The 24,217-nt window shown below is 36.0% G+C and overlaps 2 protein-coding genes and 1 pseudogene across 2 annotated transcripts; 1 reads left to right on the forward strand and 2 right to left on the reverse strand.

Annotated features, from left to right (window-relative positions):
* The first annotated feature begins 1,413 nt into the window (after positions 1 to 1,413).
* LOC130715797 (bifunctional protein FolD 4, chloroplastic-like) lies at positions 1,414 to 3,261 on the forward strand (annotated as a pseudogene).
* A 752-nt stretch (positions 3,262 to 4,013) lies between these two features.
* LOC130715798 (uncharacterized protein At2g23090) lies at positions 4,014 to 6,456 on the reverse strand. Its single transcript, XM_057565918.1, has 3 exons — positions 6,290 to 6,456; positions 6,069 to 6,109; positions 4,014 to 4,420 (listed from the first exon to the last, which is right to left on the reverse strand). The coding sequence occupies exons 1-3, from the start codon at positions 6,360 to 6,362 to the stop codon at positions 4,301 to 4,303; spliced, it is 234 nt and encodes a 77-aa protein (XP_057421901.1). The 5' UTR covers positions 6,363 to 6,456; the 3' UTR covers positions 4,014 to 4,300.
* Positions 6,457 to 9,638: 3,182 nt separating this feature from the next.
* On the reverse strand, positions 9,639 to 13,832 carry LOC130714478 (probable prolyl 4-hydroxylase 9). The gene is made up of 8 exons (XM_057564373.1): positions 13,568 to 13,832; positions 13,335 to 13,454; positions 12,864 to 13,021; positions 12,158 to 12,260; positions 11,679 to 11,774; positions 10,727 to 10,792; positions 10,527 to 10,646; positions 9,639 to 9,960 (listed from the first exon to the last, which is right to left on the reverse strand). Exons 1-8 carry the CDS (start codon positions 13,697 to 13,699, stop codon positions 9,874 to 9,876), a joined length of 882 nt encoding a protein of 293 aa, XP_057420356.1. The 5' UTR covers positions 13,700 to 13,832; the 3' UTR covers positions 9,639 to 9,873.
* Between the last annotated feature and the right edge of the window lie 10,385 nt (positions 13,833 to 24,217).

A 24,217-nucleotide genomic window follows, 5' to 3' on the forward strand; every position in this document is an offset into this window, starting at 1 on the left:
TTATATACTTATATTCAACCTTTTCTAGTAACTGGTAAAATATATCCCAATATAATAATGGTGTAAGTGACAAAGTCGTGATAAACATAGGAAATGAGGTAGAATTCAGTGATCCAGTAAATGCCAATAAAAAACATGGTTGTGGATTGGAGGGCCTCTCCCACGCCCAACAATGAGCCCTCCTCCACCCCATTTCCGTGAGCTTAATCCTCCAGCTCATCCTCCTGGTTCGGGGCTGGAACAAACAATACAAATGAATGTCTCGTTGGGGTTGGTTTTTAGTTAGCATTTTTTAAAGAATAAAAAAGTAGTTTTAGTTTTTCTTTTTATATTTTTTAAGTTTCAAAAATATTATTATTGACTTAATAAATTCATAGGAGTCAATACCATTGTCAACTTTATAAATTTATGATAGAAAGGGGTGGCAGCAAAACTGTAGCGGTGGAGTTAGGTAGTAGTAGTAGTGGAGGTGAATGATGATGGTGGGTGTTAGTGGTGGTGACAGATAGGCACGGATCCATGTTGGTTAGTGCGAGGGCAACCATATTTGTGTTATAATATATCATGGTGTAAATATTATAAAGTAGATTTTCAACTGCCCCACAAATTTCAATACATATCTTACCATTTGAGGATTATCCTCCTGGCGAGTTTACTCTCATTGGATGTTCTTTCGATTTGATTAATAAATGATTTCTATTTGCAGTAAAAAGAAAAGATGTTTTTACTCTAATACCGGTAGAAGTTTAAAACATAACATTATTTCAACTTCTATTATTTTTCTATTACACCTGTTTTTTTTCGTGCATGTTAGACAAATCTGTTCATTATTCCAACGTTACATTCATGACGAGTGCGAATAGAAACAAATGCATGTGTTATGCATTTAGATTCGACTGAGATAATCACTTGCTCCTCCATAACAACACCTAAGTTGGATTGTGTGTTTAGTTACATGATTAATTCTGGTAAAATTGGTTCCTGCAAAATTAAATATTTGGCTTAAAAGCACTTGTTGCCCCTGATGTTTCATTTTGTGCAAAATATGCAAGACGCCCCTCATCTATTTTTGTCTATGTTTGTACCCTCAATGATACTGAAAAGTGTAGCGAATACCCCTTCGTCAGTTTGACGTTAGAAAACTAACACTTAACCAGTTGAGCTACATACATAATTGATATATATTGCAAGAAAATTTAATTTATATCATCATCATCAATTTCATATCCTCTTCTTCTTCCTTCTCCTTCTTCATCAGAACACATAAATTAACTTAAAACAAAATTAAACAACCCAACCTTCATCTTCTTCCTCCCAACCCAACCTTCAAAATCAGAAACTCAACACCATTGAAGCCCAACCAAGCACCGTCACCACATCCCCCCCCCCCCCCCCCCTCACCCAAATCAATTATTAAAGTTCAATTTTACCAACATTGAACATCAATCACCGTCTTGAAAATTAAGTATCTTTAAAAACTAAAAGGGATGAGAACAATTTTTTAATTTGATCACAGTAGCAAATTTTCCCTAATAAAATCCCTTGTTTCTTTCCAACAATTTTCCCAATCTGGTGATTAAATCAATTATGTCACATCCCCAATTCGTTGAAGACCCCAATGCAGTTTTCCAGAACTAGAAGACCCCAGAACAAGAAGAAAAATCCTAACTTTTCAGATTTGAGCCTGACCCAGATTCAAAATTGATCCGAATTTCGCTCCCATGAATAGAAACAGAAGCTTGAACACAATTTCAACCTGCCTTTGTCGCGAGAGGGTTACCATAACATAAGTAGGCACGACGAGAAGCACAAACAGAAAGTGTAAGTTAAAATAATGTGATTTATATTTGAATACACTTTTTTTTTATTGCTTTCAAAATATAATCAACATACACTATTTGCACCAATTATTTATTATGAATTAATTTATTAAATTAGTTTCATGAAATGAATGATAATATAGGAATAATATTTAAAAAACATAACATACCATTTTCTTCTTCTTGTTGTGCAAAGCAGGGAGAAGAGTACATTGATTGAAGCAACAAACCACAAAGTTCCAATGGCTTCTACTCTCTTCTTCACCAATTGCCACCTTTCTCCTTTTTCTTCCACCGCCACCACCCTCCGCCGCCACCCCATCAGAGTGGGTCCCACTTCCCTCCGCTTATTGGCCCTTCACTCAGCTGCTGCTCCTTCTCAGTCATCCCGTGTTGCCGCCGTTGCTGCTATGGGTACTGAGGCTTCTGCTAAGGTGATTGATGGAAAATTAGTGGCAAATCAGAGATGAGAACAGCTGAAGTCTCTAGGATGAAAGAAGCCATTGGTGTGGTTCCAGGGTTAGCTGTAATCCTTGTTGGAGATAGGAAGGACTCCGCAACTTATGTGCGTAATAAGCAGAAGGCTTGTGAAGCTGCTGGAATAAATTCTTTGGAAGCATTTTTGCCGGAAGATTCCACTGAAGAAGAAGTTTTGAATTATATTTCAGGCTACAATGAAGATCCTTCAGTTCATGGCATTCTTGTTCCATTACCTTTACCTTCTCATATGAATGAGCAGAACATCTTGAATGCTATTACAATTGAGAAGGATGTAGATGGTTTTCATCCATTGAATATCGGTCATCTTGCAATGCGTGATAGAGAACCCCTGCTCGTTCCCTGTACACCAAAGGGATGCATAGAGTTACTCCGCAGATATGGTGTTTCTATTAAGGGAAAGAGGGCTGTCGTGATTGAGCAATATTTGTAGGAATGCCAGCTGCTCTCTTGCTGCAAAAGGGAAGATGCTACTGTCAGTGTTGTCCATTCAAGAACCCTAAACCCTGAAGAGATCATAAGTGAAGCAGATATTGTTATCTCGGCTGTTGGACAACCACACATGGTTAGGGGAAGCTGGATAAAACCCGGTGTTGTCATTATCGACGTTGGAATCAACCCTGTAGAGGATCCGAATAGCCCTCAAGGTTATAGATTGGTCGGAGATGTTTGCTTTGAAGAAGCAATAAAAGTTGCCTCAGCTGTGACACAGTGCCTGGAGGAGTAGGTCCAATGACCATAGCAATGCTTCTCCAAAATACTCTTAACTCTGCAAAGAGGATCCACAAGTTTGAATAACCTGGTGCAAGAATCTACATCATTATGAGCCATCAAGATGATATAAAACATCCTCTTCCATATACTTGTGTTAACTCATCAAATATTTAGGCGTACTTAGAGAGTACTAAACTTGAAATGTTAGGCTGTTAGCGTAGACTCTAGTCAGATGCAAATAAAGCTCACGGTTTTTTTTTTTTTGACGGGCAGCTCACGGTATTTTATTATAAGGTTTGATTTGATGAAAAATTTATAACATAAATGACTGTAATTGATCTAGTTTCTTTCAAAAAAAATATTTAAAAGAATTCTACTAAGTTAATAAAAAAGATTTAGCTGTTAAACAAGAAATAGTGATACCACATTGTATGTTTTTTTTTTTGATAAATCAAATTGTTTGTGAATAGTAGTAAAAATAATTTTGAAAATAGCATAATCCAACAAAAAGAGTTGAGGGAAAACAACCCTTTGAAAAGAGAAAATAGTAAAGATATGAGCTGAAACAAGGGTACAAAATTAAAAGAGATAATGCAAATAGGAAGTTGAATAAAGACTTAACTTAATGATAACAATGTGAGCCAGGGGTTATGACAGAAGGCAAAGCTTCACTCATGTTACAATTTAAAACCGACATCATCCATACATGTTAAAACTCACCGGATCCATGTTTCATCAATAAGTACGTACTTCTGATTTTGCAAACATAAAACTGAACACATTCAGAATAACATGAAATTGTCCTGACAAGTTCAAGTGCTTGAATCATTGAAAACACTCAATTTAATCACCTGAAAGTGAAGTCTCGTGTATTTTATCACAACTGAGGTAAATCAAATTTTACAGTCACCAGGCCCCTTTTTTTTGCCAGACAATTAGCAGGAGAATAAGATTAAGTTACTGGCTAAGAAAGATAACGAGTGGTGTCAATTGTCTGGTTCATGAAGTCCATTATTTTTTTAAGACGCTTAATATTAACATTAATGATGTCATTCAAAGTCACACTTTGACACAACATAAGAGAAAATTAACACTGTTTCTCACACTTTAACAAGGGAAAAACGTACTAATTAACCCCCACTCGTCTCTCCCTAACCCCCAAGACACAAACTCATACATTTGATATAAAATAAAACGGAATATTTCTGTAGATAGATTATAGAAGAGGCCATGATGATATTATGTCCCTACATGCCCTCGCCTCAAATTTACTTTTGAAGATGAGGAAAACAAGTAACGACATCAGACTTCGGGTGTTTGGCTTCAGCATGCTCCCTACACTTCACTTCTGATGTGGTGCAAATAAATGTTTGCATGCACACCTTGCACTGCAATCATCAATAACAAGATTATAATCAGTAAGACTCAATTCTGCTGTTCTCATTACAGTAATGCAGTGAGAGCAAAAGAACTCTCCTGCTGCAATAGAAAATTCCAAAACCTTCAATAGATTAACATATCACACATCTATAATCAAGTTTTCAAAAGGTGAAGAAACTTTAACATTAGTGTGGTGAAACATCAATCGTAAAGCGTATATTACAATTATCTGACTAGAAAATTTTTAGTTGGAACAGTCTCTCATATAGTTTATACATTGGACATATAGAAACAATTAGGCCTCATCACAAATTTAGCAAACAAACAGCATGTTGCACATTGAATGTCAGTTATCGTAGTCCAAGTCTAACAGAAATACCACACCTGAGTATAAGAACAAAGTACCTAATTATCTGTGACAAATTAACAAAAAAACCAACTGCTGAACAACTATGTTGACTATGTTACTGCGAAAGACATCAATGAGTCTGTTCGAGTAAATTTTTCTATGAAAAGGAAGGAAAACAGAGACTTTCAGCTAATTCTCCATAACCTTTCAACTATTCAGCAAGAATCATTTATAAAAAATGAGGTCATATGACTTATATGTATCCATGTCAAAACACTAAAAATAATGGTTTGCATCCATGTTTCTGCTTATTAGACACCAAATCTGACTTTCTCAACCCCACACAGGACTTTTGGAGAACTAAGTTACAATATACCTATTGACCACTTTATTAAACATCAATAACAATATGCAATTTTATTACAGTTATAGTAATAATTAAGTAGATACTAACAAAATATCAATTTGGAAAAATGTATCATAATTCATCATCAATCTTTCTGTTTAACCCTCCCTTTAACTTCTCACTGTCCATCTGAAATACTCCCTTTGATCCCTTCCCTTCCCCTTCTCTACCAAACATAACGAATTTCAGGAATGTGAATACGCAAAAAGGACACATGAGACTCCTCTAAATGAGCTCATATGACACAAACGCATGAAATCAAACAGATATCAAACAATTTCTCTAAGCAATAACAATGACCTCCTATGATGCATGATCAGATTTTCCCAGCTCTAAATTTACCACCCTTGTTATGAACAGGAAATTGTATTACATATGCAAAAGATACAACACAAATAATGAAAAATAAAAAAAAGCCCTATGCCCAAAGGAAAAACCTTTTCATAACAGTAAACAAATTGCCAAAATTAGCAGATCACACAGTTACAAAAAACCAAAAGCATCAAGTAAAAACCATTAACCCATACATATAGCATACAAGGAAAACATGAAAACCAGTCTTAATCCCCATAAACAATAAACAAAGAACTAGGCCCCGTTTGGAAGAGCTTATTTGAGCTTATCTGATAGCATAAGCGCTTATGCTAGTGTTTGGGAGAGCTTATGCTTACAACTTATGGCCTACCATAAGCTGTTTAGAGCTTATTTTCATAAGCTATCCTGAGATAGCTTATGAAAAAGTGATGCTTATATATAGCTTATTTTCAATTTATTTCAATAATTTTTTTTTAAATAGCTTAAGCTGTTTTTCCAAACGGGACCCTAATCTCTAAAATTCAGCTTCAACAGAGAACAATCAAAGGAAAAGGAAACATGTAAAGCAGGTATGATTGAAAATCACCTGGATCGACATGGCTTTCTTGTTAGTTTCAAGCTGGCTTCCTGCAGAATCAATCAAAATCATCAGATCTAACAAATAAAAACAAAAATCACACTTCAATTTCAGGTTTACTCGTAAAATCGATTTTCAATTGTCGGCAATTGAAGGAGAAGACGAACAAAACAACAGCGCAAATCGGAGAAAGCGAGAGAGAGCGAGAGAGAGAGAGAACGGTTTGTTACCCTTAGCGCCCTTCTGCTTCTCGAGATTCCTCTCGCGAGCCATCTTTGCTTTCTGAGCATTGCCTCCTCCCATGGTTGTGATGTGAGAGAGAGAACTCACGAAACCCTAACTTTCTCTCTCTCTCTCTAGAGTTGAGTTGTTGAGTGCTGTGTGCGGAATCAGGATTTGGCGATAGATTGTAAATAAATACGAGTGATTTCGTTGAAACGGCGTCGTTTGGCTTAGTGCGTTGCGTTCCATATTAACTTCTTTCAAAACAGGTGGCATCTGTGTCAGCCCATGGATAAGCCCACGTAACCTTTACGCGCCAATTTGGTAGCTGGAACCCATTTACTCAAGCCTATCTATATATCCGCCTAATTATCAAGTTCTTTTTGTTTTCAATCCTATTGTATTATAGACCTAAAGAAACCTTTTTAGTCTTGACCTAAAGAAACCTCGTCCCGTCGTCCGCTCAAACATTGTCACGATACAAGAATGAGTTCCGAACTAAATAGTCAGCGACACAACTACTTTAACAATTGGAAAAATATAAATCAAAAAACTCAAAGCTGCATCTAGGCCCGTGCATCCTAAAAGATCGTTCCAAAAGGTACGAAGAGCTCCTTTCAGGCTTCCCCCATAACTCGAATAAACTCAAGTACCTCCTTCCAGGCTTCCCCATAACTCGAATAAACTCAAGAAAATTTGTCTTAAAGCACACGGAAGGAAAGTAGAGATCATTGGCGGCCAAAGATGATGCCCAAAGAATGCTTAAAGCCTCAACAATGACGGGCGATAAAACATCAAAAGGAGTTATAGACAATGCTTCCAAGACCTTCCGTCTCAATCACGCGAAAAACAGCAAAAATTAGCAACACTACTCGAGCCCACGCAATAGCAAAGTTCATTTTAACCACTTCAGCTCGCATGAAGGGATAGTGTCATGGTTGAAGAAGCACACACGTGTGCATGTAGTGTCGTTGTAGCAGCTAGAAAACCTGCACGCAGCAGTGTGTTCACCCACAAGGGTCCAATATGATGATGAACCAGCTCGTTCCTCCACTCTCAAACACAATTAAAATTGTTAATAACACATTAACAACCCTAAAATCAGCCACAAACAAAAAATAGGAACAAAACTGTTAAGGTACGTTACAACACCAAGGAGGAGGCAAACCAGGTCCAACGAGCTTCCTGAAAGAAGAGAAGGGAATGTCTGACCGTCTCGGGTTCCTCCATGCACACAGGACAAAGCAAATCAACATCCATACCACGAACGTATAAATTGCTTTGCAACCAAAAAATGCCCACGCACCCACGCCAAGCTAATTCTTGCGTCAAGAGCCTATGAAATCCATAACTTCTTCCAAATAGCATGTCGTAAATTATGACCAGTTGAAGAGGAGGTCAATGACAGCACAACACAGCGACAGATAAAAATATTGCCTGACTTGACATGATATTAGGTTTCATCATTAAAAGACCAATGGGATAGAGAAAATACACCTTATAGTAGAAGGACAAAAAAATGTGTTGATCAAACGACGATACCAACCTACAGGAGACAAAAACAATCCAACACATACTTGATACCAAGATCAACTGCATCCTCATGATGATAAGTAGTATGAGGGCATTTGGGGCTCAACTATTATTCAACACATCAATACTAGAGTGATCCCCAATTTTCCACAAGCCTCCTTTGTATCCCTTTTTCGCTCCCGTAAGGTTTTTATGAGGGTAAGAAACCGCCTTGAAAATATGGCCAAACAAAGAATCAGGATGCTTCAAAATCCTTCACTAATTCTTGCCCACATGAGTCGTGTTAAATACTCTAAAGTCACGAAGACCCCCATCACATTTAGAGGTTCACAACCTGCCCCACTTCATCCAATTAATATCACGCTCAAAAACATCTTCACGCCATTAAAACCTACTCATAATACTCCCAATGTGATAACAAATACCACCCGAAAGAGCAAAGCACTATATAACATAAGAATGAATTTCTTTGCCCACCGCCTAAATCAAAACTTCCTTCCATGCACAAGAAAAAGAGCTCTTTTTCCACCCCTTGAGCTTCCTCCAAACACACTCCTTGAAAAACTCAAAAATTTGAATTTTGTCTTACTAATGATAGTCGATATACTCAAATACTTATCATAACACTCTACGGGCTTAATTCCCAAAAGTTGTTTAAGCTCATCACATATGAAACTAGGCACATTACAACTACCGGAGAACATGAACTTATCAAAATTGATCATTTGACGAGAAGTTCATTCATAAGTAGTCAGAATGCTAGAAACACACTTTGTAGCTTAAATAGTTGCACGGACAAAAACGATGCTATCATATGCAAACAACAAATGAGAAAAATAGGTACAAACCTAGCAATTTTAATCTCATACAGAGAATGCGAAATAATAGCTCTATTAATCATGGCTAATAGCACTTTACCCAAACCATGGCAAAAGCCTCTTTTAGTTTTTTTTCTTTCTCTTAATTTTTCTTTCATTTTCTTACTTTGATTTTACTTGGTAATTTTTCTTTCATTTTCTTACTTTGATTTTACTTGGTAGCAAGTAAAATCAAAGTAAGAAAATGAAAGAAAAATTAAGAGAGAAAAAAAAAACTAAAAGAGGCTTTTGCCAATACTAAGCATTTTTTTTAGAAGGAATAAAAAAAGATATAACTTTAAATTTATAGTTTTAGATTTATAATATAGCCCTAAAGTTGTTGGTTAATAACTTACAAATTTAAAAAATAAGTGAGAGTAAATTAGCGATGATTATGAATACCTTAAATACTCACCTATTTTTTTAAAAAAGAGTAAGTTGGAAAGCTATAGCTTAAGTTAATTTGTCCATATATTACCAAATAATAGTAATAGTAATAATAATAATAATATATGTGTGCGGGGTATGGGCGGGTTGGGTACTATAGTACCCATACCCGCACCCATACCCACTACTTTTTGCGGGTAATTATCCATACCCAACTTCATACTCATGTAGCGGGTTTTTACCCTACCCATAGTGGGTATTTTTTTGCGGGTACCCTATGAGTCTGAGACTCATTGCCATCCCTACCCTTGGTGCATGCCCCTATCGTGAGAAAAATATTGTTGAGTGGGGATCACTAACTTTTTTTTTTTTTTTTTGAAATGGGGATCACTAACTTACTCTTAATCATTTTGTAGTAAGAGTAAGTTAGTACTCACATCTTTAGGAATATATCGCAAATTTAAAGTTAAAACTTGTTAACTTACTTTTTCTTTGTTTTGTGTTGGTTTCGAACCCATAATTTGTTGGTTTTGGGAAATTCTCCAAACCAACAAAAACTGGCCTTAAGATTAGAGACTCGTTTTACTCCACTGAACCAACCCCTTGAGTTAGATGGCATATAGTTTTGATTCTGAACCTATTCAATTATAAATATCGTACAAAATCTGCGGCCTTGCAGTAAAAATAGATAATCGGCAATCAACTTAGGAGTCAAAAGGTAGGGGCCAATGGAGCCACTCAATATCATTCCCAGCTAGTAGTACATCTCAGCATCTGATCAAATACACAAAATGTTGATTGCAGGAGCCAATTATCTAATAATCCTGGTCGTGATCCCTTATCCACTTTGTAGCAACCCACTTCTCCCCCTTTATCACGGGGCAGCTCCCATGGAGTGATGTCTGCCAAAGAATACACACGACAAATCAGACAACCAGAATTCAGTTTGCACTAGGCCAAGGCTATCAACTAAATGAGTAACTCTGCAACTGCAAAGTTTAATCACTCATTTCTGAGACCTTGTTGTTACGCATTGTTTAATTGCTCATATTAAAGAAAAAAAGTCCAACACGCGTTATTCTAAATAAAGGCATAAAGCTCTACATTATCTGCTTTAAAAACAAACAACAACACCTGATCCATATTAAAGATACAGTCAGTTTTACAATGACTGTCGAAAGTCTAACACAATTACACAACATTCCTCCTTTATCCGGACCGGCTATACATAGACTGCTACTGATGCCTAGTAACGGCAACAAATATATAACTATATATTATACAAATTGGACTTTATCTTTGCTTGGTGAAACGCTCAGAGAGATACATTATGAGTTTAGAATTCATATCCGCGCTGAGGGACAAGATAGCTAGCGTTCACATGTTTGGTTTGTTAATTTAGCCTTACCCAGAAGATTACTAGAAAAAAAAAAATGATGATAACAATAACGATGAGAAGAATACTAACCGGGTCAATTGTACCATTAGGGAACAATGAATAAAATAGAAGTCCATCACCCTGTCGTGGCCTTACTCTTAAGCCAATGCAGTCTTCGTATCTATAGCTGACATCCATGTTCAAGCCATTCTACAGAAAAATAATGGGCTAACTACGTAGGCAAATCAATGCATGTGTGAAACAAGATACAACGACAAACCTTATTTTACCTCAAATGGAAACATAGTCTCGCCACCTTCCTGGACATCAGTTAAATACAGCAAAAATGAAGCCATCTGCATTATTAACCAAAACTTAAGTTAAGAAATGACCAATTTGATAATTAATGATAATTAATGCTATCAATTTAATTCTTTGAGGACCAATTTGATGTCTTTAAAGACAAATTTCATGGCATGAATTGACGTCGAAGAATGACTTTGATCAGTTGATGTCTATAATAGAAGGACACTTTAAAGACCAGTTTTATTATGTATGAATAATGACAAGTGGAATAGAATGGAATGAAGTGAAATAATATGATATTATAATTACATCGTTTGGATTTTATGATGAAACGGAAAAGAAAACTCATGTCGTACCATATGCACCAAATTGGAGAGAAAATGAGGATATTGAATGAAATGCATTCTATATTTCATAATTTTAAGGGGAAAACGCAAATTGATATACGTGTGAACATAAAATTTGATAGGAGGCAATTCAATATGAATTAAGGCATTAACAGAGACCTTAAAAAAAGGCATTAACAAAGACAATACTTTTGAGATTGCAAACATTCCTTCACTGCTCATAAGCAAGCAATCAATCATTTATTCGACACGTTGTGATATCAAAGTTTTTAAATAGATTCATATGAACTTTAATTGGACCTAGACCCACATGTAACACTGCTTCACTCTTGTACAGATCCCTATATTAGAATGAAACAGATTTAGGTCATATGCTACAGAATCCTACACTTTTAAAGTATAATTTCCTTCACTCAACAGCATCTATTCTATTTCATCCAAGCCACACCAAGTAGCCTCTAGAAGAATATCAATCTTGTGAAATGACCGGCTCTCGGATGCTAGACTCTATCTTCATTACAACTAACCACAAATTTCTTGACTAAAATTACTTGAAAATCAGAATGTACGAGTTTTAGTTCAGACATACCCTTTGGCTCTTTTGTGGGCCATATTCAGCAGGATTGAATGAATCATAATGAGGATTATATCTTTGATCGACCTCGTAGCGTAAGATATTAAATGCCTGAAACATGGTGATTCCGCAGACAATTTAAAATCACCCTGAAAATGAGAGGCTTACAAATTCAACAAAATAATAAAGAACCTTAATTGAAGATAACATAAATCCCAGGGAGCCTAATATGTTCGATAGTTTATGCATACAAAACATTGCTCTTAAATGTGAATATGGACTTGTTTTCCCATTGGTTTTGTCGAGATGATTAGATTGCACTAGTCCGATCAAATATCAGAAATTTCAAATATCACAGTTGGCTAAATTTTCTTATGAGGAGTGAGCACACTCTTTTAAAAATAGGAGCGGCTCTATAATCAGATTCTGCAAAGTTTTCTAAAATGCCTTTTCTGCAGACACACACACACACAGAGTCTAAATAATGATTTTACCTCTCCGTGACTCCTGGGAATCATTGTTGCTCGAGCAATTTTCTCCTCAATGATAGCTAAAGTCCCTGTTTTATCCTCAGAAGAACTAACAAACACACCAGAGCTGTTTAAATCAAAAGAAAATGCAGTTATGAGGAAATTAAGGAAATGTTATTTAATGTCCAATTATGATTTATAAGAAGGACGTCATAACCAAAATGACCAATTTTCTTCACGGGCCAAATGAATTATCTAAAGGTTACACATGCACTATATAGAAACCAGTAAAATATCATGAGTTAATATATTGATCAAAACATTCATTGTCTAAGTTAGAGGCAACGCACATTTAAAAAAAAAAGTTAGAGGCAACGCTGCAAGTAATAGATGAGCCAGTATTTTGGAATTAATTTGATTGCATCTCAATTTCTGATATGCAAAAAATCTCAGGCAGATTTGTAATCCATTCCAGAATATATCACGAAAATTGGACAAGCAAAGAATCTTCCAACTTGGTTAGCCTGTTATGGTAAGTTTCTTTCCGTAGTCATTACAATAACAAATTCTTACAAGTGACCTATGACTTGAACAAGTTCTACTAACTCTTTTTTCTAGTTAGTGATAAAAATCAAAGAAACAAAGTTAACAATTCTACTTCATGCAGTTTGTGATGAAGTCATACAATTAACTCTTCTACTCTATCCAGTTCATAACTCATACAAGATACCTTGTTCTAATTCCCTTGGTATTCTGCTCGGTTTCTCCCTCGCGTAACGCCAACGCTGATGGCTTGAGGCCAGCCTTTGCTACACCAACTATACTTTTACATTGTTCCGCAGTCGCAAAATTCGGAAAATATAGAGCTCGAGGCTTCCAGCTCAAAACCTAAAGGAACACAATCAAAAAATAAATCTCTATTCAAGAGTCAACGAAGAGGACTAAGAATATATAACTATTCAAGGATCATGTATACATAACACTGATCTGTATGCAATAATCACCATCCACAAACTCCGATTCCAACTAAGCTAGTAGCATTAGTATACATGAACATAAATTCACCTAAATCAGCAAACTACTGCACTTTTAGAAACTAAATCTAAACAGATAACGAATCAAAAAAACGCCACAATAATCGAAAGTGCTGAAATTCAACTTCTACTTAAGCTAGCATGATTGAAGGAACAAAATCGCAAACCTGAAAAGGAATCGATGTGATGGAATCGTCACCGAACTCTCCTGCAGTCATCAAATTGTACTCGGCCTTCTCCGATGACTCAAGCAGCCTCGGTCTCGGCCTCAAGCCACGTCCATCGTCCTGCGATCGGTTAATTCAACACTTCAACTTCAACTATTTTCCAGCAAAATCAAAAAGGAAAAACGAAATTGCTTCAAATCGTGAAGAGCGTGATTGAGATTTGGAAGGAAAACCTGAGAGTGAGAGAAGAGAGTGGAACCGAAGAATCCAGCGAGGAAGAAGAAGATGCATATGAGGAAGATGTAAGGGAAGGTGAGCTTGTTTGATCTTGAGCTCAAATTTCCTTTCACTGTTTTGGCTTTCATTTGAGTTCTGGTAACTGTTGCTTGAAGACTTGAAGAAGAAGAAGAAGAAGAAGAAGTGTTGGGTGTTTTCTCTGACTTTCAGTTGCTGGTTCTATTATTGGATTTCAGATGGATCATCAGCTCATCATCGTGTCAGTGAGTACGCGGAGTTGGGTTTGGCACCCCACCTATGGGGTTTGGCACCCCACTTTATCAAATACGGAATTTAAAGTTCCGTATTCTCCATATTGAATACGGAACTTAAAATTCCGTACTATATTTAAGCATGCGTGTCACATTTTTAACCACTCATTATATACTAAAATAGATACGGAATTTTATTTTCCGTATTGATACGGAAATTTAAATTCTGTATCTGTTTTAGTGGGGTGCAAAGCCTAAGGGGTGGGGCTTCAAACCCAACTCCCGTGAGTACCCGGTCAATTGAAGAGAATTTTCCTACTCCAGTCTGCTTTTTTCTAAAACAGTAGTTGGAATTACAGCTTAGATAATTTTTTGAACAGTTGTGAATTTTAAAATTCAACTCTCATAGTACACATTGTTATTTTTCTGCTTCATCTTCATCTTTCTTTTTGGGTTAATGATGAAAATTTGTCTACGAGGAGTTTGTAAGTGAGTTTGATTTCAATCTATCTTAGAAAAATGACGTTTAGGGGCGGTCATTTTTACAATTACTAACTGTTTTTTACGGTCACTAAACGTCATTTTTTCTCATATGAACTAAAATCAAACTTAAAGACTAATTTGATCATTAACCCTTTTTTTTTCTCTCTTTTTATAGTTTCTCAAGCTTGCGGGTCATATATGAGATGATGTCATGTAATACTACCACATTAGGATTGTGGGTTATTTTCCAATCCTCACTCTCTTTTTCTATGTTTTGAAGCGGCTCATCAAGTGGTGGGATCGGTAGGAAGAGGTAGACTTGGTGGTGGGTGTTGGTGGAATGCTATCGTTGATGGGAAAAATATCATCTCCAGCTGCTCCACCTACAGCCTGGGAGGAAGGGTGAAGTGCAATATAAAATAAATATTGAATCTCTCTCTTTGAATTAGTCAAGGCCCTTGAATTTGAAAATCAGTGGATCAGATTTGGCTGAAGGAGGGCTGAAGGGAAATTGGTTGGAGATGATCCAAATCCTCATCAATGTGAGGTATCATGGTCTTCTTCTTCCTAAAAGGTAATTGAGTGTATCCTACCCGCAGGAATGGTCTTGGTGATTCTGATGATCGTCGGGTGAAATTCATTTAATTTATTGAATAAGTAAATGTAAATTTACAAAAATTAAAGAGCAAAGAGCAAAGTGTGAAGATAAAATTTGCTTTTCTTGCTTTCTATGCAATGGTAAATGGATCATTACAATTATAATGATATTTATTTTGACTTCTACATTTTTATGCTTTAGATTCACTCTTGTCTTTCTACCTTGGGTTGGGTCAACCCATTGACAGTAAAATAAGACAACATTGTCTTGTAATCCATGTGTCAGACAAATCCGACTAAATCACTCAAGTGAGTGTTGTGAGATGAAGAACAAGGAAGGTGCAATGGTTATTGACAGATGGATCGGTGATTCTTCGTGTTCGTCATATGGGTGCGCAAGGGTGGAACCTTTTTTTCTTTCATGGCTTGCCTTTTATATAAGTTAAGCTCATATGGTCTGAGGTTGTCATGAGTGCCTAGTTCGTTCTTCAACTTCGTACTCTTACCTTGGTTGTTCGACCATAGTCACTTGATGTGATGTGGTGAGGGGAAAACCTGGGGCTTCATGATCTGGTTTATGAAAAAGGGGTTAGTCGAAGTTAGACTTTGTGGAAGGGTGGATGGGCATGGCAAGAGAGTTCTTGAAGTCACCCTTTTTCAGATTCAGATGTTGTAGTTTATTCTGTTTTCATCGCTAATGGGGATGATGTGTGGTGCTATAAGTGTGGAAGCTCTCTTTAACAGTGTTGGAGTCAAAGCCAAAGGATGTGGACTGTCCCTGTTGCTGACGGGGTTGTGGCTATCCTATTAGTGGACGTCGTGTTTGGGGAATAACCAACATTTTGAGGTGGGAGAAAATTACCGTTCCCACAAACAGCGTCAATTGATCAGGAAAAACTGACTAAATCACTCAGGTGAGTGTGTGAGATGGAGAGCAACGAGGGTGCAATGGTTCTTGGCGGATGAATCGATGATTCTCCGTGCTCTTAGGCGTGTCTGTTGAAAGATTTTTTTACCACTATACGTTTGAATCTCTCAAGACTCAATTGTAGTATAGTAAAGAGTTTTGTCGTATCCACAGGGAGGTGTAATACTTATGTCGTTCAATAGCTAACAAACTCAAATGATGGTTAACAAAGAGATTGATTGTTTGTTTAAGAACATAAAAACATAAATAAAGAAGATAAAAGAGTTGGATTCACCAAGGTAGATAGTTTTGCTGGGATTAGAGTTTCATTATTGGACCTCTATGTAACCTATTGATTCACATGCAAATATTGTTCTATGAAATTGACTCTTCCCTCCATTTCTTATCTTACTACCCAGTCCCCCGGCGTAGAAGATTATCAACTCAACTATATTAACCCCCAATCCCTTGATCGATTAACAATAGTGAGTAACATTAAGCTTGGATGTTTGAATAGACTAATGATCTAACCCTATCCCTAGACCTTAGAATCATTAGATATTTTACCTATTTCAGATTTAAATAGCTACTTCCCACCATCCTATTAAATCTAAATTCATGTTCTAGGTGATCAATCCAAAATAAGCATGAAGCATAAGGTAAAAATTATTGAATCATGGAAAATATACCTATGATTAACTCTAGTTCAGACTCAAGAACATGTGAGTTCCCTACACAAGTTTGAATCAATCAAAATACCCAAGGGAATCAACCTAAGATATAGCATGAAGGAAAAGAGAAAACCATTGATTCTTTAACCCTAGAAACATGAAATTTGCATGAAAGGAAATCAAATAGATTGCATGAGCATCAAAACAACTAGTTCTAATCCCAACAAATGAGAAATTAGCTATCCATTTCCATGGATAGTTTTAATTTACAATCATAAAAGAGAAGAAGAATGATAAAAAACCGAATCCATGACGGTTCCCCAACGATGAAATTGGCTCTAAAGCCTTCTCTCTAGCCTCCTAGACCTCCCTTGATGATCTCCTCCAAGTTCTCTCTGTTTGGGTTCTATTCTGATCAAGTTTACTTTAAGATTTCTAAAGAGGGGGCTTAAATAGGAAATTTCGTCAGACAGAGTGCCCGACGGCCTCTGAGGAGCGCCCAACACTCTGCTTTCTTCAAAGTGAGGTTTCCTTGACCGCTAGGAGCGCCCAGCGGCCTCTGAGAAGCGCTCAACACTCTGAACTTCAAATTTATATTTCCTAACCAAAGCTTGCATTTTCTTCAATCTTCAATCCTGCAACAATTTTTGAGATTAGAATTAATACTTGTGCACATTCTAACTAAATTTCACATATCAAGAAATTCTAATCAAAAGAGGGTGAAGTTGTTAAATATAACTCATTAATTTCAAAGATAAGTGCTTAAATTGCACATCAAAACTAGGTAACTATGACACTTATTAGCGACCTGTGTCATTTGGGCACATCAGTGGAGTAACCTTCATGAACACTTTGACGCTCAAGTCAGAGCGTGGGTGGAAAGCGATGGAGATGTTAAGACATAGAGAAGTCAAGTCAGTGTGGGCGCATCAGTGGTACTTTTTGTTCTTCCATGGCTTTCCTTTTATAGGTTGAGCTCACATGACCAGAGGTTGTCATAAGTGACTAGTACCTTCTTGAGCTTCGTACCCTTACCTTTGTTGTTGGGCCATAATTACTTGACGTGATGTGGTGATGGTAAGGACTTGAGTTTTGGGATGTGGATAGGGACCACAACATTGCAAGACCATCAATTTGCAGGCTGGGCGTCATTGGTTCTTTTACACGTGTAGTCGGGTGAAGGCCCTAATCGGATTACTCTCGAGGTGGTTGGAAATTTTTCAGAGTCCAGCTTGTGTTAGGTCTAAACCCTAAGCCATCTATCAAAATACAGTGATACTCGAATTCATAGAAATTATATATAAAAAAAAAGAGACAACATTGGAAGCACCACTATTTTTGCAATAAGTAAGTAAAACATATGTTTGCAAGAGAGCTTTAAAAGAAATAAATAGACTTCTTTCTTTTATATTTGTCAAAATAGTCCACTCTCTTTATCTCATTGTCCTCTGTATAACCTTCTAAAATAAGACAACATTGTCATAGGTATCACTATCTTTGCAATAACTGAGTAAAACATATGTTTGAAGAGAGCTTTAAAAGAAATAAACAGACTTCTTTCTTTTATATTACTCAAAATGGTCCACTCTCTTTATCTCATTTGTCCTCTGTATTAATCTTCTAATTTTCTTTCACCTCCTTTTCTCCTCCTAAAAAAACAGACCATAACAAAGCAAGTGTAAATGGAAACATGTTCAAAATGAGCATTAGTTGGTGAAGGAGATAATAGATACCATCATCATCAGCTCGATCATCACAATCATCGGATAATATATACGCAGGCATGATGCATGCAAGTACTTCTCATTCTGATTGATTCTAGGCTAAAAAGCACTTTTGGCCCCTGATGTTTCAAGTTTTTGCAAATTATGCCCCTACTCTATTTTTGTCGATGTTTCTACCCCTCATGTTTTCAAACAGTGCACCGTCTACCCCTCCGTCACTCTCACACGTTAAAAAACTAACGGAATGAGCTGATTTGGCTTTTTTTTTTATATTATTTGGATCTGTCACATGGAAATTACAAGTGAAATTGGAAAAATTGGGCATGGGAGATTCAAACTCAAGACCTGTAAGTAGTAAAACATGTATTTAACTAGTTCAGTTACATACATAATTGATATATACATCAAGCAAATTTAATTGATATCATTTCCTTGATCATCATCAACTTCATATACTCCTCTCTTCATCTCTCCAATCCACTCAGGAACCTCTCCTGAGAAAGCATGAGTGACGGAGGGGTAGACAGTGCACTGTTTGAAAACATGAGGGGTAGAAACGTCGACAAAAATAGAATAGGGGCATAATTTGCACAAACTTGAAACATCAGGGGTCAAAAGTGCTTTTTAGCCTTGATTCTATGTTAGCGTGTGGCCAAAAAGACCCGTCATCGTGCAGTGAAAACATGACCCTTGAGTCCTTGACTGATTGACTGTGAAATCTAGTAGCAGAAGCATTTTACATCCTCTTTATTTTAATTTCATAATTTGTCAGATCTAAAGAGAAAATAATAAATAAAGGCTTAATCCTCAAATTGGTCCCTATCTTTATCTCGTCGTCTGAGGTAGGTTCCTCACCGAAAAATTTTGTGGAAAATATCCTCTTCTTTGTAAAACGTTTGGAGCAAGTCCTCGGCGGAGCTCCGGAGCTCCGGCGAGGGATAATTTGGCCTGCTGACTGGGCAAATAACGATTACATGGATTTAATAAAATAAAATAAATAAATAAATAACACATCAGATAATTTAACCTAATTAATAAAAATAACCCTAAATTAATTAACAGCATCAATTCCCCTAAATTAAATCCAATTCTCCCAAATTAACTCAATTCCCAGTCAAATTAGGCTCATCTTCTGCATCTCTACACATCAGAAAACGAAAGGCATGCTTGAAGCTTCGAAGGTGGGATAAAAAAGTGTTCAACCTGCACATAGAAGAATAAAAAAAGTTTTTTATATGAAATGAGAGAACCAAATCCCAAACATAGAGAACACAGAAGAGCAAGGTATAGAATCAACAAGGAAGAACCTGAAACACGAGCTCTTCTCTTTGCCAACAACATCAGATCTGAACCCTCGCCTCTTCTTTTCAGCAAATATAAACCTCCTTCCTTCCCTTGCGACCCGGAATGAAAACCTCCTCCCCGCTCACATACCCTTCTCAAGCATGCTTGACCACCGTGAATCTGGGCTGAGGGAGGCGCGATCAGGGTTGATGGAGGCATGATCTGAGCTAGCAAGAGGTGCGATCTAGGGTTCTATGATTGTCAGGATGATGTGCTGGGTGCGGAGGCTATGATGTTGTCGATCTGGGTTTCCAATTCCTGCATCCTCTAAGTTCTTCATGCGATCTCCATGGAACTTGTGTTGTTTCTTTCTTTCATCTCCCTTTTCTGGTATAATTGGGGTTGGGGTTGAGGAGTGGGAGGGTTGGGTTTCGGTTTCGGTTGGGGTGGAGAGCCGTTGGTTTGGGTTTCGGTTGGGTTGGGGGTTCTGTCGAGGGTGGGGGGTGGGTTTGTTTGCTTTGGTGGGTTGCATGTCTAAGAGATCAAAGAAGGAGAAGAAGCACAAATCAATGAACAAGAATTCTGGACTTGTAATTTTCTAGGTTAGAATGATGAAGATGATGAAGATGGCTCACTGGATGATGAAGATAGTGAAGGGTTTTGGGTTTGTTAGTTCTTTTTTATTTTTGAACAAGGGTTTGTTAATTAGATTAGGGTTAATTTTGTTAATTTGTTTTATTTTTTGTTAATTTAATTTAATTTCATGATGTGTTAATTTTTTTTTAAATCCACATAAGCGTTATTAGCCCAGTCAGCATGTCAAATCATCACTCGCCGGAGCTCCGGGCTCCGGCAAGGACTTGCTCCAAACATTTTACAAAGATGAGGACCTTTTCCATAAATTTTTCTGGTGAGGGACCTACTTCAGACGGCGAGACAATGACAGAGACCATTTTGAGGATTAAACCATAAATAAATTCCCAGTCCCAATTGGTAGATCATAAAACATTTTCAAACACTCACAAACACTATTATTTTTTGCTTAAATATGTTTATGCTCTCTAACTTAACTTTTAAAAAACGAATCAAATTGAGTCTCTATTCTCTCTATATATAAAAACAATCTTTTACAATGTATCGATTCCTGATTTTTTTTAATTGCAATATATAATTCCAAAAGTTAAATTCTAGTGAGTATGTATGTTATTCTAGAAAATGTATATATGAGTACTCCAAAATTATAAAATAAAGCCAATACTAATCAAAAGCAAATTCAGAAAAATGGTATTATATATGATAATATGAAGCAAAATATGTCAAGAATCAATCAGAAAAGATGGTATGGACCACGGATTATAATTACAAATCAATTATTTAATTTTTAAATTTTTTATCCAAACGTAACAGAACTAAAGAGTTTTTTCACCCTAACTTAAATGAATAAAACCTGTGTTGATTATTATTGTCATGTAACCATAAAAGGAAGTATACATGCTCATCTAAAAAAAAGGAAGTATAAACAAATGAACGTGTTGCTGTGTATCCATAGAATAAATGTCTCAAAATTGACAATTAACATTAATTAAAATACACACAAAAAAATCTCTAGCTCGTCCCTATTTGTTCTATTACAAGCTTCCAAATATGTAGAATAGTGGCTAAGAACTATGATGTTGTTAATTGCTACTTTAATTTTAGCCCAACTTAAAGGCCCCATACTAATTTCAACTACGAAATTAGATGAATTAAAACATCATTTCTGTGATTAATATCAGATCACTAGTAGCTTTATTTATTCAGAAATAACCACGGGAAGCCAACATCACATAGAAGTAGAAAGCAATTTGCCTTAACTTTAAGATATTTTTCTTGAGATTTTGGGCTCACTTCCTATGTGAAGAAATGTCCAATATGAGTAAGCTCATTTGTCTCACTTAAACAAGTGGAGAGAGATCAACTAGGGCAATTGAGAGAGGTTTGATTTGGCAAGAGAAGCAGAGAGATAAGTGAGAGAGAAGAGAGCAAATATGGTTAGCACAAACCCAGACCAGTCAGACGAGATTCGCGATTTCTCCTTCGTTCACCGTCAGATCAGGCTGAAACTTAATTTGGCAGCAGGTTAGTGATTCATAAGACTTCATTATGGACGGATGGATCAGTGAGACGTTGTCTGAGATGGGAGAAATTGGGCGCGGACAGTAGCAGTGTTTTTTGGTTTTTCAGATTCTCTAAGTTCTCTATTTTGAGTTTCTTGTTTTGTTGTTTGGTCAATTGTTGAGTACGATTTGTGTTATATTTTGAGACTCTCTTGTACCAATGGTTATTTACTTCTCACATTTAGAAGGTGTTTCCACGTTGAAAATCTTAGTGTCTCTTTGATTGTGATTTTTAGTTGTTGTATTATTTGTTATTGCTTATTACAGATTCAACAAGCTGAGAAAATTATTATACACTGTATATTGCTTTGTTTGAGTTATTATTATTACTTGTGTTGAATTTCCCATCAAATTTTATTATGATGATGGGATTTTTACAAACATACAATATATATTATGTTGATTAACAAAGTTATCGATCAACAACAACAAAATAGTCGTTCTCACTAATCATCAATTCTTGCAGATTCCCAGCACACAGAAGTAAGCCCGTGAATGTGGATTCCACCTTTTGGGTGGATCCATGACCGTGAGTTTCTTAACAAAGCAAAAAGAGAAGATAAAGGAGAAAAACATATTTGGTTGGTTGGCAGGTATAGACAATAAAACGAGAAGCTCTAAACCTAAAATATCTTGCATTTAATAAGGTAAAGTGAGGATTGTCTAATGTCCACCACTACAAATAAATACCCGTGAATCTGATATGCGTGTTTTACAATATTTTACGGCTTCATCTTATCGCTTTCTTTCAGCACCGTATATATGCAACGCATGCACCATTCAGAATGTTTAATTGCTTCTTTGTTTGTAATGGATGACCTTGTTTGGTTAGCCATTATATAATAATGGATAAAGAGTGTGCTTAGAATATTTTTCTTTTTATGAAAAAAGGGTCTCGAGAATGCATTATTATTGTTCCATTTTCAAACTTCTCATTGATAATTGTTCATGTATTGGCGGTTGAGCTTAGACATAAGACATGGGTTGAGTTTAGACATGTATACGTGACTTAAGGGCATGTGATTCTGCGTTGAGCGGTTTAGGCGTTTAGCTACTATGTAGATGATCCAAATTTAAAAGAGTGCTTCTACGTAATGCAAGTTTTGTTTATTTGGCTTGGTGACTTGAGTAGTGCATCAGTGCATGTGTTTTTGTATTAGGCAATCTTAGATGAAGATGATCCAAATTAAAAGAGTGTTTCTAAATCACGCTTCACTCATTTGGTTTCGTGACTTGGGTGCATGTATTTTTGTATTGGGCGGTCGAATTTGGACCAAACCAATATGATCTCTTTAATTAAGGTGTGTTGGATGATCAAGAATTGTAGGTCATTATAAGTTATTTCTGATAGGAGAAAATTAATATTTATTGTACTGTATTTAATTTTTTTCTTTTATAATTAAGTTAAATAAAATTAAATTAAGAGAATAGATCTAATAAGTGCCGGTTACAGTAGTTTAAAATTGTTGTTTGAACTCCTATAGAGTCAGGAGTGGTCTGATTTTTAGAATACACACTTTTAAGAAGATTTTTAATTTTTACCACACTCGAGTCAAATAAGAATATATTAATATGGTTAAACTTAAAAAAAGTTAGACAATAGAAAAATGATATTTAATAAAATTGATTGTTCCATATTTTTTTAAAATAGTTAGATGATAGAAGAATGATATTTCATAAAAATGATTGTTCCATATCTTAAAATAAAGTAGAGTTGAGTTTGAAAAGATTTAAATTTAGGCGAGGTTAGAGTAGTTATCTCTATCTTTTTTTTTTTTTGGATTGTTCTCTATCTTATTTTTCATGGTTTGAAAGATTTAAATGTTTTTAATAAAAAGTATGATGCACTGATGGTGTAAAAAAAATTTACAACGTCAACAAATCAGATTGTAAGGATGTGTCACGTTAATTAATAAAATTAAATAAAAAGATAGATTTTCTTACATCTTTGAAATCTGATTAGTTAATGATGTAAAAACATTTTACACCATCGATGCATATTTTAATTAACACATTGTTCATTTTGGCATTATTATCTTTAAAAGCATTTTTTTACATAAATTCATCCTCTCAAATTCAATTTTATTAAAAATGAATTATTAAAATGGCCTTAAAAAATTAATAAAATAGGAATTTGAATCATCTACAGCTGTGGAAGATGAAGCAAAGCATAAATGTAAGAACACAATTATGTGACGGAGCTAAGTGTAATTTAACATTTGCCTTTTAGTTAAACTGACCGGAGAGAGATCTGTTGCTTGAGATGATCCAAATTTTAAAATATAGTAATTCTAGCACACTTGAAAATAAAGGAAATTAAAAGTATGACCAAACAAACGCAGTTGGGAATTCAAGGTTAGTAGGTTAAGGTTTGGTGTATGAAGTAATGTTTTAGGAACACGTAATGTGACGGAATGCCTGCACGGTTCCTATTAAAAGAGCCAAGAACAGTGGCGTTTTAACTTGCACAAACAGAAGAAAGCAAAAGCAACAGAGAAATAAATCTAAAAATGTCAGGCGCTCTCACTCAACTGACATAGCCTTGGCCCCAAACAGAGATAATAATGTTTATG

The sequence above is a fragment of the Lotus japonicus genome, chromosome 4 (genome assembly GCF_012489685.1).
Source record: "Lotus japonicus ecotype B-129 chromosome 4, LjGifu_v1.2".
In the NCBI taxonomy this organism is placed as follows: Eukaryota; Viridiplantae; Streptophyta; class Magnoliopsida; order Fabales; family Fabaceae; genus Lotus; species Lotus japonicus.

Bases quoted from the DNA above. Each gene is read 5' to 3' on its own strand.
- LOC130715798 (XM_057565918.1), bottom strand. From the start codon at position 6,362: ATGGGAGGAGGCAATGCTCAGAAAGCAAAGATGGCTCGCGAGAGGAAT. The intron at 6,110-6,289 runs GTAACAAACCGT...TTGATTCTGCAG, and splicing joins GAAGCAGAAGGGCGCTAAGG to GAAGCCAGCTTGAAACTAAC. The intron at 4,421-6,068 runs GTGATTTTCAAT...TGATGATTGCAG, and splicing joins AGAAAGCCATGTCGATCCAG to TGCAAGGTGTGCATGCAAAC.
- LOC130714478 (XM_057564373.1), bottom strand. From the start codon at position 13,699: ATGAAAGCCAAAACAGTGAAAGGAAATTTGAGCTCAAGATCAAACAAG. The intron at 10,793-11,678 runs GTATGTCTGAAC...TTAATAATGCAG, and splicing joins GCCCACAAAAGAGCCAAAGG to ATGGCTTCATTTTTGCTGTA. The intron at 9,961-10,526 runs GTTAGTATTCTT...ATTCTTTGGCAG, and splicing joins CTAATGGTACAATTGACCCG to ACATCACTCCATGGGAGCTG.